Source organism: Colletotrichum chrysophilum (genome assembly GCF_026319265.1).
Source record: "Colletotrichum chrysophilum strain AFK26 chromosome Unknown scaffold_76, whole genome shotgun sequence".
NCBI lineage: Eukaryota > Fungi > Ascomycota > Sordariomycetes > Glomerellales > Glomerellaceae > Colletotrichum > Colletotrichum chrysophilum.
Genome location: NW_026517363.1, coordinates 78,956 through 93,597, shown reverse-complemented (window position 1 = coordinate 93,597; position 14,642 = coordinate 78,956). Strand labels below are relative to the sequence as shown.

At 54.4% G+C, this 14,642-nt stretch overlaps 5 protein-coding genes and 1 non-coding gene across 6 annotated transcripts; 5 read left to right on the top strand and 1 right to left on the bottom strand.

The window, feature by feature from the left end:
* Positions 1–1,086, top strand: COL26b_008572 (uncharacterized protein; the record flags this gene model as incomplete). The annotated part of the gene is made up of 2 exons (XM_053181326.1): positions 1–343; positions 401–1,086. The coding sequence occupies 2 exons, from the start codon at positions 1–3 to the stop codon at positions 1,084–1,086; spliced, it is 1,029 nt and encodes a 342-aa protein (XP_053034720.1).
* A 588-nt stretch (positions 1,087–1,674) lies between these two features.
* Positions 1,675–5,030, top strand: KRE33 (killer toxin resistant protein; the record flags this gene model as incomplete). The annotated part of the gene is made up of 4 exons (XM_053181325.1): positions 1,675–1,694; positions 1,751–1,936; positions 1,990–4,776; positions 4,835–5,030. The coding sequence occupies 4 exons, from the start codon at positions 1,675–1,677 to the stop codon at positions 5,028–5,030; spliced, it is 3,189 nt and encodes a 1,062-aa protein (XP_053034719.1).
* Positions 5,031–5,559: 529 nt separating this feature from the next.
* On the top strand, positions 5,560–6,182 carry COL26b_008570 (uncharacterized protein; the record flags this gene model as incomplete). Its single annotated transcript, XM_053181324.1, has 2 exons — positions 5,560–6,058; positions 6,079–6,182. The coding sequence occupies 2 exons, from the start codon at positions 5,560–5,562 to the stop codon at positions 6,180–6,182; spliced, it is 603 nt and encodes a 200-aa protein (XP_053034718.1).
* Positions 6,183–7,106: 924 nt separating this feature from the next.
* COL26b_008569 (uncharacterized protein) lies at positions 7,107–8,338 on the top strand (the record flags this gene model as incomplete). The annotated part of the gene is made up of 2 exons (XM_053181323.1): positions 7,107–7,515; positions 7,566–8,338. The coding sequence occupies 2 exons, from the start codon at positions 7,107–7,109 to the stop codon at positions 8,336–8,338; spliced, it is 1,182 nt and encodes a 393-aa protein (XP_053034717.1).
* Positions 8,339–11,518: 3,180 nt separating this feature from the next.
* On the bottom strand, positions 11,519–11,600 carry COL26b_008568. The gene has a single exon. It is a non-coding gene; the product is annotated as a tRNA-Asp (tRNA).
* A 1,303-nt stretch (positions 11,601–12,903) lies between these two features.
* COL26b_008567 (uncharacterized protein) lies at positions 12,904–14,016 on the top strand (the record flags this gene model as incomplete). Its single annotated transcript, XM_053181322.1, has 3 exons — positions 12,904–13,323; positions 13,385–13,667; positions 13,742–14,016. The coding sequence occupies 3 exons, from the start codon at positions 12,904–12,906 to the stop codon at positions 14,014–14,016; spliced, it is 978 nt and encodes a 325-aa protein (XP_053034716.1).
* Between the last annotated feature and the right edge of the window lie 626 nt (positions 14,017–14,642).

Here is a 14,642-nt window from a genome sequence, read left to right as displayed (position 1 = left end):
ATGTTGCCCTCATCGGTGCGGCGCGTGGTCGCCTCGGCCCCTCAGTCGCCCCTCGTCTCCTCCCTCAGCACCTCCGCTCCGAGAGCGGCTGCGACCTTCAACCTCCAACAGGTCCAGAGACCCGGCGGCCACCAGAGACGATGGTCCTCTTCGAGTCCCTCGAGTCCGAACAACAACGGCTCCAAGGAGACACCCGCCGGCCAGAACGTCCACGCCTCGGCGTCAAGCTCGAACGCCAAGGCCAGCGGCGAGAAGCGGAAACGGAAGAGCAAGGACAGCGCCAACAGAGATGCTGCGCAAAAGCTGCCCAGCGTGCCTAGCACACAACACCTGTCGCAAGAGGGTATGTCTTGAGTCCGAAATGGTATCAATAAGGATCACACTGACTGGTTGCTCGCAGCCCTGGGACTGTCGACCTTCTTCTCCCTCCACCGGCCGATATCAGTGACCCACAGCATGCCCAAGAGTGTCACCGAAGAGGCTTTCGCCGCCATTTTCAAGCCTCGAACCCGCGCCAACAAGACCGCCGATGTCATCAACACGCTATCAAGGACGGCCGACGATATCGAGGGCGCTATGGCGAAGATGACCGTCACAAACCAGGAGGTCGATGCGTCAGGCGAGCCTGTCCAGAAGATTGACCTCAAGCACGCCGACGGCAGCGAGTCGAGCGTCTATGTCCAGCTGAATGCCATGGCCGGACAATTCGTTCCCTTCCGCCCTCCCCCAGCGCCTCAGCAGGAGGGTGTCACCGATGCCCACGCCGAGTCCGCCGTTGAGGACGTAGTTGACGATGCCCCCCACCACCGCGTCTACAAGGCCATGTTCACGATCGAGGAGAGCACCGACGCCGACGGACAGATCCAGGTCCTCGCCCACAGCCCCAAGATCATGAACGAGGAGGCCCCGCGCTCGTTCCTCGAGCGCATGGCCCAGCGCCAGATGAGATTCGACGAGGCGCAAGGCAACGACACCATGCACGCCCTTAGTGTTAGACGTCAGCGCAAGCTCAAGATGAAGAAGCACAAGTACAAGAAGCTGATGAGGCGTACGCGCAACCTGCGTCGCAAGCTAGACAGAATATAAGCTGGTGGTGGCTGTATATACAAGCCCACGGTTTTCTTCACTTTTCTTCTTACGCATTTCGGGAAATGGGTCTCTCATAATTGGTGTTCGGCCTAGCATAAACGCTGTCTCCTTTTTCCTTGGTCATCATTACGACTACATAGAAAGCGAGACATTTGCATCAGATAGCAATGATCAACTGTTGCATCACTCATGACCACGCCGTGTCCCCAAGAGAGACTCAGAGCCTGCTCAAAGCCAAAGACATCCTGTAACAACAAGAAGTGTATTAGTAGCTACATGAGGAAGGAGGAAATTCACGGCTTCAAGATTCTCATGACTTGCTCCTTATCTTGAGCGATCGTACGTGACTTGGGTGGTGATCTTACCAGGCGTGGCTGGTCACACAGTAGTGGGGTGGTCCTAGCGGGAAAACTTGCTGCACCCCACCACCAGTGTCCACCAGCGAGCTGACCGCCCGGCAGAAAATGTTCTCTCCGCCAAATTTTTGGTTTTCTTAAGGTCTGCGACGCCCGTGAGTTTGCGCCTAGTATAGCAAATCCGACCTGCCCCCCTCTACAACCTCACGCCGTCTGCAAGCTTCTCAAGATGTCGACGCGTAAGGCAGTGTAAGTTGTGAAGCTCCATATGCTTCTGCGATCAAATTGCTCACCCATTACTACAGAGATCAGCGGATTCCCGCTCTCATTCGCAATGGCATCCAGGAGAAGAAGCGCAGCTTCTTCGTGGTTGTCGGTGACCGTTCCAAGGATGTCATAGTTCACCTTCACTACATCATGTCCCAAGCGGACATCAAGCAGAACAAGTCTGTCTTGTGGGCATACAAGAACAAGCTTCTCGGCTTCACCAGGTACAATTGCTCGACGCGCTTCCAGGAAAGCCAGCTGACAAAGTAATTGCCAGTCACCGCAAGAAGCGCGAGACCAAGATCAAGAAAGAAATCAAGCGAGGCATCCGCGAAGCCAACAACGAGGACCCCTTCGAGCTCTTCGTTTCCCTCCACAACATCCGATACGTCTACTACAAGGAGACCGAGAAGGTACTGGGAAACACCTTCGGCATGTGCATTCTGCAAGACTTCGAGGCCATGACGCCCAACATCCTCGCCAGGACGATCGAGACGGTTGAGGGAGGTGGTCTGGTGGTTCTTTTGCTCAAGGGTATGAGCAGCTTGAAGCAGCTGTACACCATGTCTATGGACATCCACTCGAGATACCGTACCGAGGCTCACGACGATGTTGTTGCCCGCTTCAACGAGCGCTTCATTCTGTCGCTGGGTAGCTGCGACTCCTGCTTGGTTATTGACGACGAGCTGAACGTCTTGCCCATTTCCGGCGGTAAGAGCGTCAAGGCCTTGCCAGCGGCGGAGAACGACCAGCCCAAGACGGCCGCACAGGTGGAGCTAGAGGAGATGAAGGAGTCACTTCAAGATACCCAACCAGTCGGCTCCCTGGTTACCCTGGCGAAGACGGTCGATCAGGCCAAGGCGCTTTTGACTTTTGTGGATGCTATCGCGGAGAAAACTTTGAGGAGCACAGTGACTCTTACGGCTGCCAGAGGTCGTGGAAAGTCTGCTGCTATGGGTGTGGCTGTTGCGGCTGCTGTTGCCCACGGCTACAGCAACATCTTCATCACTTCTCCCTCACCCGAGAACTTGAAGACGCTGTTCGAGTTCGTCTTCAAGGGCTTCGATGCGCTCGGCTACGCGGACCACGCCGACTACTCGATTATCCAGTCCACGAACCCCGACTTCAACAAGGCCATTGTCAGAGTCAACATCCACCGCGCCCACCGTCAGACTATTCAGTACATCAGGCCACAGGATGCGCACGTTCTTGGACAGGCTGAGCTCGTCGTCATCGATGAGGCCGCTGCCATCCCTCTGCCCCTGGTGCGCAAGCTGATGGGCCCCTACCTCGTCTTCATGGCGTCCACCATCAACGGTTACGAAGGAACAGGTCGTTCGCTGTCCCTGAAGCTCATCAAGCAGCTGAGAGAGCAGTCAAGACCTGGGGCCAAGACCAACGGCGAGACAGAGGTTGCAGACCGGTCCACAGGCAAGGCCGCAAAGGACCAGGCCTCGAGCCTTCAGGGCAGTCGCACTCTTCGCGAAATCACTCTGTCTGAGCCCATCAGATACGCTCAGGGTGACTCAGTCGAGAAGTGGCTGAACAAGCTTCTGTGTCTGGACGCCACCCTTCCCAAGGCCAAGGCCAGCAGCCAGGGATGCCCCGACCCGTCTCAGTGCGAGCTCCTCAAGGTCAACCGCGACACCCTCTTCTCGTTCCACCCCATTCCCGAAAAGTTCTTGCAGCAGATGGTGGCACTTTACGTTGCCAGCCATTACAAGAACTCACCTGACGACCTTCAACTAATGAGCGACGCCCCCGCCCACGAACTCTATGTGCTTATTGCCCCGACAACAGACGGCAAGCTCCCTGAGCCGCTGTGTGTTATTCAGGTTGCGCTGGAAGGAAAGATCAGCAGGCAGAGCGTCATTAACAGCTTGAGCAGAGGACAAAGGCCTTCTGGTGACTTGATCCCCTGGCTCGTCAGCCAACAGTACCAGGACGACGAGTTCGCCTCTCTTTCCGGTGCCCGTGTCGTCAGGATAGCCACGAACCCCGAGTACGTGTCTATGGGCTACGGCACCAAGGCTCTCCAGCTTCTTACCGATTTCTACGAGCAAAAGTTCACGAACCTCTCGGAGGATGCTGATGTGGGCATGGAGGAGACGTTGACGAGAGTGACCGACGCAGAGCTGGCCAACACTTCTCTGCTCGCGGATGACATCCAAGTCAGAGACATCAAGAAACTGCCGCCCCTGTTTGCCAGATTCTCCGAGATTAGGCCTGCAGCTCTGGACTATGTCGGTGTCAGCTACGGCTTGACGCAACCTCTCCACAAGTTCTGGAAGCGCGCCAACTTTGCCCCTGTCTACCTTAGACAAACCGCCAACGACTTGACTGGCGAGCACACGTGCGTCATGCTCCGGCCTTTGGAGAGCACCGCAGACCAGACATGGCTCGGCGCCTTTGCGAGGGACTTCCAGCGTCGTTTCCAGTCTCTGCTGTCCTACCAGTTCAGAGACTTCCAGTCCATCGTCGCGCTTAGCATTGACGAATCCGCCAATACTGGTGCCAAGCTCGATGGCACTGAGCCCACAGCCCTGACAAAGGTCGAGCTCGACAGACTGTTGACGCCCTTCGACCTGAAGCGTCTCGAGTCGTACGCCAACAACATGCTTGACTACCACGTCATCCTTGACCTTGTCCCTACGCTTGCCGGCCTCTACTTCACCGGTAAGCTCAAGGCCAACATCAAGTTGACGGGCGTGCAACAGGCTATCCTGCTGGCCATTGGTCTGCAGCGCAAGGACATGGACGCCATCTCTCAGGAGCTGTCTCTGCCAAATTCCCAGCTGTTGGCCATGTTCATCAAGATTCTTCGCAAGGTCACGTCTCACTTCAGCACGCTTGTGACCGCCGCTGTTGAGGCCGAGCTTCCCAAGAACGCCATTGGCGTCAGCAGGGACAACGCTTCTGGAGCTCACGACGATGAAGTCGTGGACCAGAGGTTCCAGCCTCTTGAGACTTCTCTCGAGGATGAACTCGAGGAGGGAGGAGATGAGGCTCTGCAGAAGCTCCGCAAGAAGCAGCGTGAGCTCATTGACTCCCTTCCCCTTGACCAGTGAGTCTTACATTGTCCATGGCATTACAAAGGAATTTCAGACTAACAACATCTCTAGGTACGAAGTCGACGGCGATGCTCCCGCTTGGGCGGAGGCAGAGCAGGCGGTCAAGGACGGCAAGTCTGGTGTAGTAAGCGTCAAGACTAGCAAGTCGAAGCGCAAGGCCGGGCCTTCGGCGGCAGACGTCTACGAGGAGGCCTTCGGGGACAAGTCCCACAAGAAGGCGAAGAAGCACAAGAAGGACAGGAGCTGAACGGGTTGTAACGGATGGCTAAAAGTGTAAAAGCATCATCGTTCTCAAAAGGGGTTTGCGGTATTTGTCCTACTAAAAGGGGCCCTGGAGTTCAACTGGCATCTTTCTTGTATATATGAAAGGTTTCTTGATTTGAGTAGAACTTAATGGTATGGCCATTTGAAGAAGCATGAGTTTGATGGGTTCGGTGACTGCTGACGATGGTTTGCTGTCGACGGGGGGCCCCAAAAAGAGGAGGCACCAAGGCACCTTCCTTCTCTCCTACCTTTTTTCGATTTTCAACACCGCCCCTTCCCTTTCGCGTTCCGACTTCTGCAGCCCATTCACCTCTCTCCGACTTTTCAGCCTCCGACACACCTACCTTGTCTGAATGACCCCAAAACACGCGCAAGAGTATCACGACAAATCAAACTTTACCACGTCGCCCATCAAATACAACCCACTTCTATACTCGCGCATGCTGCCGTTCTGACCAAGACAATCCGACATCCCCATCCCGAACAGAGGAACAATCCACGACACCGCCACCATGTGCACCGAAACGATCGCTTTCTGTGACAAGTGCGGCTTCCACCGCCACATGCACTACCACCTCTGCGCCTCCTGGATCTGGTCCTACCGCGAGATAAAATGGGGCTTCCGAACACCCCTCGACTCCATCCCCAAACCGCGCGACTGCCCCCATCTCGACGGCGAGGCCAAGACGGAGATCCTGCCCGGCCGCTGCCCCAACGCGCAATGTCCCGGCCACGCCGTCAAGGCGCAGCAGGACACCGAGAATGACGCCAACGGCACGGCGGACACGAGGACCAAGGTCGAGAAGATCGAGGCGGAGAGGATCAAGCTGGGGTTCAGACGGTTCCGGCCGCAGGCGTTTACGGATCCGTTGGAGGTTGGACGGCCGCACCAGCGCAAGTTGCCTGTCGTGATGCTGAATTTCAAGCCGGAGGAGGGGTCGGGATGGGGACGGGTCCGGGGCAGCGCGGCGGGTAGCGCTGCGGGTAGCGCTGCGGGGAATGCGGCGGGGAGTGCGTCAGGGAGTGCGCAGGCGGAGGTTCATCCTGGGGCGAGGCCCATTCCGAGACCGTCGACGTCGACGCATACAAGCGCAGAAGATGTTCGGCCTCCTGTGCGGAGACGGAGGGAGTTTAACGGTCCTATGATGATGCCTCATTGACGCAACCACGGGACAGCCTAGATAACCCGACAGCGGGCTGGACATGACGCGATGGATAACGAAATACGGGAGGCGTTAGTTTGATACCCATACTTGCTCAACACGTCGCAAAGTCGACATTGCTCCAATAGCGACAAGTCCAGCCTTTGCTTACTTGCAGCTCAATTCACCGCTCTTATCTTTTCCATCGCACGAATTCGTGAACCTTGACTTGACCGGGTGAAGTCCAAGGGTGGACCGTCGTGTAAGCCATCCAGGCATTGACCAATCAAACCCTCGACCCATCATTCGATCGCCCATCGAGAATGTTTCGCTGCAGCGCGGCAACTCGGCAAGGATCCTCCCCAAACACCCAGCTGCCAACGCCAATTAAGCCTGTTTTTCGACGCTCCTCCCCCCTGAAGAGCCAATCTCGGCAGTGGAGTGCGAGTTCTAGGCGTTCCTGGCGTTCCTGACTCTCCCCCTGTCGGCGGGCAACAAGACACCCCACAGCGCCCGTCCTGTCCACTGAGGAACCTTTTTGGCCCTGGTAGGATCATGCACGTTGGGGGAGCACGTCCACCTCCGCGACCTGGGGGTTGACCTGAACTTTTTAAATTTCCCCCGTCTCCCCAAAAAAGGCGTCCTAGTAAACATTGGATCGTCCCATCTCCTCCTCTCTTCCTCACCCTCAACTTCATCCAGCTCCATCAGGGTAGAGAGCTTGAGCCGTCAATCAACCCTGCCCGTCTTCGCTCGACGCGATACAGTCCCCTCGTTTTACGATCCACCCACGTTCATTCGTCGCGGTCACTCCCTCGTTGTGTATCTACACACGCCACTGTCGTTGCTAAGCTCTCCTCAACAGCAAAGGAGAAGAAAAGAAAAGCCAATCGCGAAACCCTCCCACAGGAAACAAGATGCAGCCGCTCGCTCTCGCCCTCCTCGTCGGTGGCGCCATTGCCGCCCCGGCCCCGACCCCCGCCGCACCCCTCGCTGCGCGCGCAGACGTCCTCGCTCCCACGGCCGCCTGGATCAGCGTCGCTGGCGACGGCGTGCCCAGTACCGTCACCCCCGTGCCGACAACCATCTCCGGCACCCCGACCTACGCCTCCGCGGCGCCCAACGCGCTGACCGGCAGCGTCTTCACCATCACCGACTTCAGGCTCGTCAAGGTCACCACGAGCACCGGCGCCCCGCCCGTGCCCACCGCCGACCACAAGAACGGCCAGGGGGCCTTCGCCCCCTGCAGCAACTCCGACGGCGACTTTGCGCCGTTCTGCGACCCGGCCAAGGGAAGCACGCTGTACACCGACACGACGTACTATGGTATGTGATTGTAACTCCAGCAGGGAGCAACGAATGACTGACTTGTGTAGTAACCTGGGACTCCTCCGTCCTCATCAAGGGCAACCAGACCGATGTCCGCGTCAAGATCAAGGGCAAGGAGGTCAACGGCACCACCGTCGGCGACGTCGTCTTCAACAAGGACACCGAGTCCTCCCAGCTCGCGGCCTACGGGTACTACGCCTGGACCGTCAGCAGCGGCCTGATCCCCAAGGGCCAGGACAACGCGACCATCGAGCTGCTCATGACCTACACCATCAACGGCGTCGCGCAGACCGACATCACGGGCCCGCAGGTCCTCGTCTCCAAGCGCGCGACGTACCACCCCGAGGGCGCCAAGATCCCCAAGGGCCAGGAGCTGTACATTGCGCTGCCGACCGTGTTCGGGTTCCTCATCATCTGCCTCATCGGGGGCTGCATCTGGAACCGCAAGACGCGGACGATCGGGCTCGGCAACATCATGAGCCGCTCGAGGCACGGGTACGGCGTCGGCAAGTCGCGCGCGCAGAGGCTCGGCGCCAAGGTCAGGAAGAGCGTGTTCCGCGGCAAGGACCGCGGCATCGCGCTGCGCACGAGGGAGATCAGCCCCGACGGGTACCAGTACCGTGACGACCCGATGCCGCAGCAGCCGCAGTACCAGCAGCAGCAGCACACAGGCACGGGACGGCCGAGGAGGGACAGCGACGCGCTGGGCAGCCTGGCGGGCACGCCCACCTCTGACCGGTTCGATTTCCACGACACGGGCGCACAGGGAGGTAATGCCTTCCGCGACGAGATGCGCAGGCAGGAGCGGGAGAGGTATTAGACGCTGCGTTTTCGGACGCAAGTGAAGTATCTTTTATGCCGAAGGATGTCATGATTGGGAAATGTTATTTTGAATGATGTCTGGACAAGTGTATAGAATCCATGAGACGACGATTAGAGATCTCTGTGCATGTAATATGTAACAAATAATGAACTCACGACGAGGCGGCCCTGTGCTGCGTATGAGTTATTCCACCATCTTGGCTTGAAGTTCTTGAGATCGTGAAACGAGTGCTTGGTACAGAACGGCTGGCTTGTTGCCCCTGAACCTCAGTCAGGGCGTTGTCTTCAGGTTATGGACGGAGGGAAAACATCCAGTGAAGATGTCACGGATTCCGTTTATTATTCCGTTTATTGAATGAAGTCATTCCAATTTACCTTGGCCATCGAGGATATCGTCAATGAGGCAGGAGCGCAGGTCGAACGAGCAGCTCTCTGTTCCCGCTCAAGGCAAAGAAAGCTTCCCTCATCGGCTTTTTCGCTTGCAAAAACAGGTATAATCGAAAGAAACAAAAGGGAAACGATAAGAAAAAACTACAAAAAAGCTCGGCTTCGACATGGTACTACCGTCCATAGCCCTGATTCGAACCCTACGAAAAACCAACGATTTTTACAAATCGGTCTGTCAGACCAACTCGACCACAATCGTGGGAGTGCGTGGGGGACGTCTCCCCTGACAATCCGAGACAGAACTCACCCTCTTGTAGGGTACTCGCAGCTTCCCTTAGATGTCAGGCAGACAGACTGAGACAGGCAGGTAGGCTCTGGACAGGCGCAGTACCACCTGCCACTCAATACCCTGACTGGCAACGATTCCAATGCCTTGAGGACAGGAGTTGAAACATTACATATGGAAGTTCACGTAGTTTATTACGTATATAAACACAGCTTACGTATATAAACACAGCTCACTTCATAGCTAACGAACCATCAATAGGTAAGACCGCATGTCTTCAAGTATTATCCAGGGTGCTCCTTCCCAGGCAAGTGGTGATGACAACCCCTCCGTTTGCACCTGCCACGCGCCCATAGCAATCGATGGCAGAGTCAGTGAGTCCCAGGCAATTATATCGTAACGTCTCTTAGAGCCACTATCTTCCTCCGTGCATTCCTTAGGGCGGAGAAGCGGACGCCCTCCTTGGATACTACGAGTTGGTGTCATTCCTTCCGGGCTTTGAGAGACGGTTTCGTCGCATCGTTCGCGACGAGGCCCACTGAACAAAAAGGAATATGGCATCAACTCCCATTGGGCCCTCATGGAGTACTCCAAGTCTATTGGCGAGATTTCCGCCACGCCTCTCAACAATCATGTCCGCGATATAGTGGGTTCGCTGAAACTCGTTTGGCTCGACATGCCGCCTGAGAAGACCTGGATGTGTCCTCCACAATCATTGCTCGGAAGGGCAAGACTTCCGCAGCATGCTTATCCAAAAGTTCGTATCCTGCAAGTTGCCCGGCCATAGTCTGTCACAGCGAAATTGTAGCCAGCGGCTGCTGCAACAGACCTATTGTGGTTGTCCTTTTAAAAGCTGGTTCAGTCTCGGCTTTTATATCTCTCAACTTAGCTCCTCCCATACTCGATCAGCGTGTACTCAACTGGCTCGTAGAGTGAAGGACCTTGATTTCACTGGCTTTACACTTGCTCTCAAGGTTACCGGGCGGGTCGTTGGCCATAAATACTTTCCATACCACGAGTAGTGTTGAGCAATCTGCCTAGCCTGATCGTCCTTCTAGAGCTGGTATAAGTAGTCACGCTGAGAGTTCTGTGGTATTTTAAAAAGCGACAATAACGCTGTGGGATCGCCATTCGATCATGGATTGCAACCTGCTCTCCGGCACCAATGCTCTATATCTACGTCTTCGTAGCCGGCACCTAAGATCTGACCATCCTTTAGATCGCTTTGGTTAGTATCTCCGGAGTATCCTTTCTAAAGCACCTCATAAAGATGACGAGCTGAGAAGATCACATCCGCGATGACATAGATGTGAGGAAATGTCCTCGAAGTTTAGACGGCCTCGGCGTGGACGACAGTGCAATCCGGTGTGGACCATCTCAATTCCTCAAATGAATTTTGGTGGAGTCATTACACACCCACGAGGGAAACATAATATATCAAAACTACGAGCTCATTATTTTTGGCCTCCGCTCTTCCCCAGTCGACAGGGAGCAGACACACGCGAGTGATTGTCTTGTTGAGATCATCTGGGTTTCCTGCGAGCCATTTTGGCCCTAATGAGGTTGTCTTGAATTTCAACGTGTGGGAATTTATCCCCCAACTCAGTGTCCTTGTCTGATACGAACAAAAAGAGACATCAGGTGTATCATGACGGGTATGCTGAGTTGCAGCGCGGGCCGTCGTCAGTCTTCTTGAGATATTGCTTCCAATTTACCTCGTGGTAATGACGAGAATTGAATACCAGACGTTAAGTTGGTATTTGTATTGAGATACTTAGAAGCAAGTCGAAGACCCAGTTCCCTAGGAGATGCTCCGCGGTTCTCCATGACAATTGCCTTGCAGCAAGTGCCGCTTGTCGTTGGCTGCCTTCGTAAATTTCTCCCAAGGTGATACGTAGGGAGATACTGGATCCATTCATGAATCCAAAGTACTTCTAAGAAGAGAATCCTTACTCCTCCGTCATACCCTTTCGCTTTTCAAAACACACGGACGATGCCAAAGATTTTGGACCGGACTTTGACTGATAGCCGAGGATTCATATACTTGCTACCGATTGATACGTTGCCCGTATAATAACATACTTCAAGCTGTGGCTTTCACGCAGATAATCGCGGAATCCTCGTGACATCCATAATGTCTATCGCAGTCCCGTTTCCCACCGTGATCCGAGCCGTTGAGGCCGCTTATACAAGTACTTGACTAGGCAGCTGAATGGAAACATAATTCCAGGCATGCACGGCCTTTCAAGACTCGCCGTTTTCTTGAACAAACCAAACTCGCTATGCGATGTCGACTTCGTGATTGGATTGGATTCCTTCAATTCACGTTCCGCCAGTTGCCAGAAACGGCAAGTCCACCAAGCCCCACTTGTCGCCGTGATCCGCAGCTTCCATGCCGGAGCACATGTGGATATCCGGACCAGGGCATGAAATGACTCCGCAACTTGCCCACAGTATCGAAAAATTCAGCAAAAATTGCAGCTAGCCAGATCCAGGCTCTTATGACTCCTCGACGGGGAATTGAACCCCGGTCCCCGGCGAATCGTAGAATGACAAGCCGATATCCTCACCACTAGACTATCGAGGATTGAGTTGATTGGTTGACAATTGCGGTCACGATGACAATCATGAAGGGTTATCGTCCTCAGCCCCACAGGCGAACACTGCAAGATTTTCGCAAAACATTGGAAGGGGCTTGTTGTAATGCTTTCCGTAAGTTCGAAAGCTCTGTTCTAATCTTCGTTGTGGCTCCTTGCCGCTTAGTGAGGTGGCCGAATGTGAGAGGCTTTCATCGTAAGTGTGGACAGCAACATGAACCGAACCTCCAGCCAGCGATGGGAATATGATCGGTGATTGGTTTCCAACAGGATTTGGAGTCGTGTCTATGGGTTTCCGCAGACAAAGACCTCAAGTTGTGTTAGCTGAGTCTTTTCAAGTTCAAGAAATACATTCTCTAGGAAACTTGCCTCCAAGATCTTCCCTGATCTCGTTCTCCGGACCTTCGATTTAAACATCTTAATGACGTCCCGGTTTCAATTGAAATGAGGCGAACCGCAACCAAAGTCTTGACAGAGGATTTATTTTCGAGGCGATATAGCTCATTCGGCTTACGAAGCTCCATCAAAGTCGTGCAATTCTGAAGCTATGAAGTCATGTCCTGAATCAGTGTTGTCAAGTCGATCGCGATTGAGTTGCAAGGAGTCGTATGAAACAGCCGTTCGAGACCACGGTCGAGACTGAAGATCCCATTCCTAGAGCGCGCACCTTCGGGCAAGCGATACTTATGGTTCAGCATGGGCCAGCGCGCGGCGTAATCCATCAAGCAATGGAGGTTGTCCGGCAAGCTCACCCTCGACAAATCAGACCGTCCAACGGCTCCCATCGGAAAGTTCAGAGAAGGGATATCCCCTCACGGTTTGGCTGTGCTTCAAAGGCTAAAAGACAGGGCGCATTGAACACCCGCCCGTGGTGAACCTTGGGGTGGGAAGCTGGCCGTTGTCAACTGTGCGTGGCCCGACTCATTCACATCGTCCAAACCGAATTCAGACTGCAGTAAAGTCGACAATTAGCTGACTTGGCAAACATTTCAAGTTTGCCATGATTAAAGGAGCCGCCACACCACCTCAGAGCTAGGCTGCGGAAACTAGCAGGCCAGACGCTGCAAGTTTCCCGTCTGCGAACCGCTTTAGAGCGGAGGTATGCCGTCACCTTTATGGAAACTTCAGATGAAACCAAGGCCTTGAGTTGTTCGATGATGGCTGAGCAATAAAACCAAGACGTCTTGGAGTTTGGTGTGCAGACGGACAAGTTGCCATCTCTCTCACTCCATTAGCAGACCCGATTCCTTCCCGGTTAGCAAACATTCCCGGTGGTTTGTCGTCGTCTTCAACATGTCGTTGGATAACCTCACCTTCAAGAGCCACACCATTACGATCGCCAAAGAGGCTCCGTCGCTGATATTGTCGCCATGGAGAGTCTTTGACAAGGTTTTCGCCTCTATTGCGGGGTATCCTGCCAGCGAGTTCGAGTACGCATACGGCAGCACGCCTCTTTCGACTTTGACGGAGACACTGGCTATCATCGCGCTGTACTTGGTCGTCATCTTTGGCGGACGTGAGGTGATGCGGGAACGCAGGCCTATCGAACTCAACGGCCTTTTCAAGATTCACAACCTGTTTCTTTCAGTCTTGAGCGCAGGATTGCTCCTTCTGATTGTCGAGCAAATCGTCCCGCAACTCTGGCGCGATGGCCTTTACCACAACATCTGCACGTACGCTGGCGCCACCCAACCGTTGGTCACTCTGTACTATGTAAGTCATCAGGAGTCAGATTTCTATTCCTAACCCCCTAGCTAACGTAAAAAAAAAACAGGTCAATTACCTCGTCAAGTACTACGAGCTCATCGATACCGTCTTCCTGATGGCGAAGAAGAAGCCCCTCACCTTCCTTCACTGCTACCATCATCCCGCGACAGTCTTCCTCTGCTTCACCCAGCTTTACGGCAACACGCCCATCTCATGGATCCCTATCTCGTTGAATCTGCTTGTCCATGTCGTGATGTACTGGTACTACTTTCAAGCCGCCCGTGGAGTTAAGGTGTGGTGGAAGAAGTGGATTACGAAGCTGCAAATCATGCAATTCGTCCTTGACCTTGGTGAGTCGCACGTCCATGAATTCCGTAACGATAAGTAAGAGAACTTTGGTGCTGACTATGTACCCTTCACCCAGGCTTCATCTACTTCGTCTGCTACGACCACTGGGCCGACGTCTACTACCCCTGGCTCCCACACATCGCCCGTTGCGAAGGTGAAATCACCGCGGCTGTCACCGGCTGCGTCGTCATCACCTCATATCTGTTGCTTTTCGTGGCGTTCTACATCAACACGTACAGAAGTGCCAGCCGCAGCAGGGCTGCAGCCCAAAAGCCCAAAGCAGGCACCAGCGAGAAGGCAGCCCTCTCGGCAGCTGCGGCGAGAGACGCGACGACACCAGTTCAGACCTGAAATGTAATTTCGATGAGCGCATGTATAAACCGGGTGATACCCATGGGAAATCCTGGCTCTGGACGGATCAGAGCTCGAGGTCGGACGAAGTTTCAAACACCAAGGTAGAGTTCTGTGGCAGGGAGAAGACGTGGGGGTGGCGGAATGGTCAATGCAGATGGTCAACGGCTTGATGTTCAAGGCCATGCCGGACAACAAGCAATCATGTAATATTCGTATGTTGGCTCACTAATGTCGACTAACTTGATTCCTGTGTATTTCTATTCAAGACTTGACAGAGGCTGCCCATGTGCAATTAACAATGCCTCCATATGGTTACCTGAAGAGTCCGACGGCTCGAATCATGTCTTTTACCGTATGCGGAATACCACGCAAAGGCAGGGAACCGTAGTTCGACCTAATCCCAGTTCGGACGACCTCTTCCTTTGCAACTCGTCCCGTCCCCCCTCCACCCTGGAAGCAAGCTTTCGTTTCTTCCTCATCACCAAGCAAGCAATGGCCAACCCCAGAAAGACGATGTTCTACCAAACAATCAGCATTCACATGCGAAAACTTAGTGACGTTTGAACCAGCGAAAGTGAAATACAGGCAGCAGGTTCCCGCCTTATATGTCTCAGTAAGCGCTC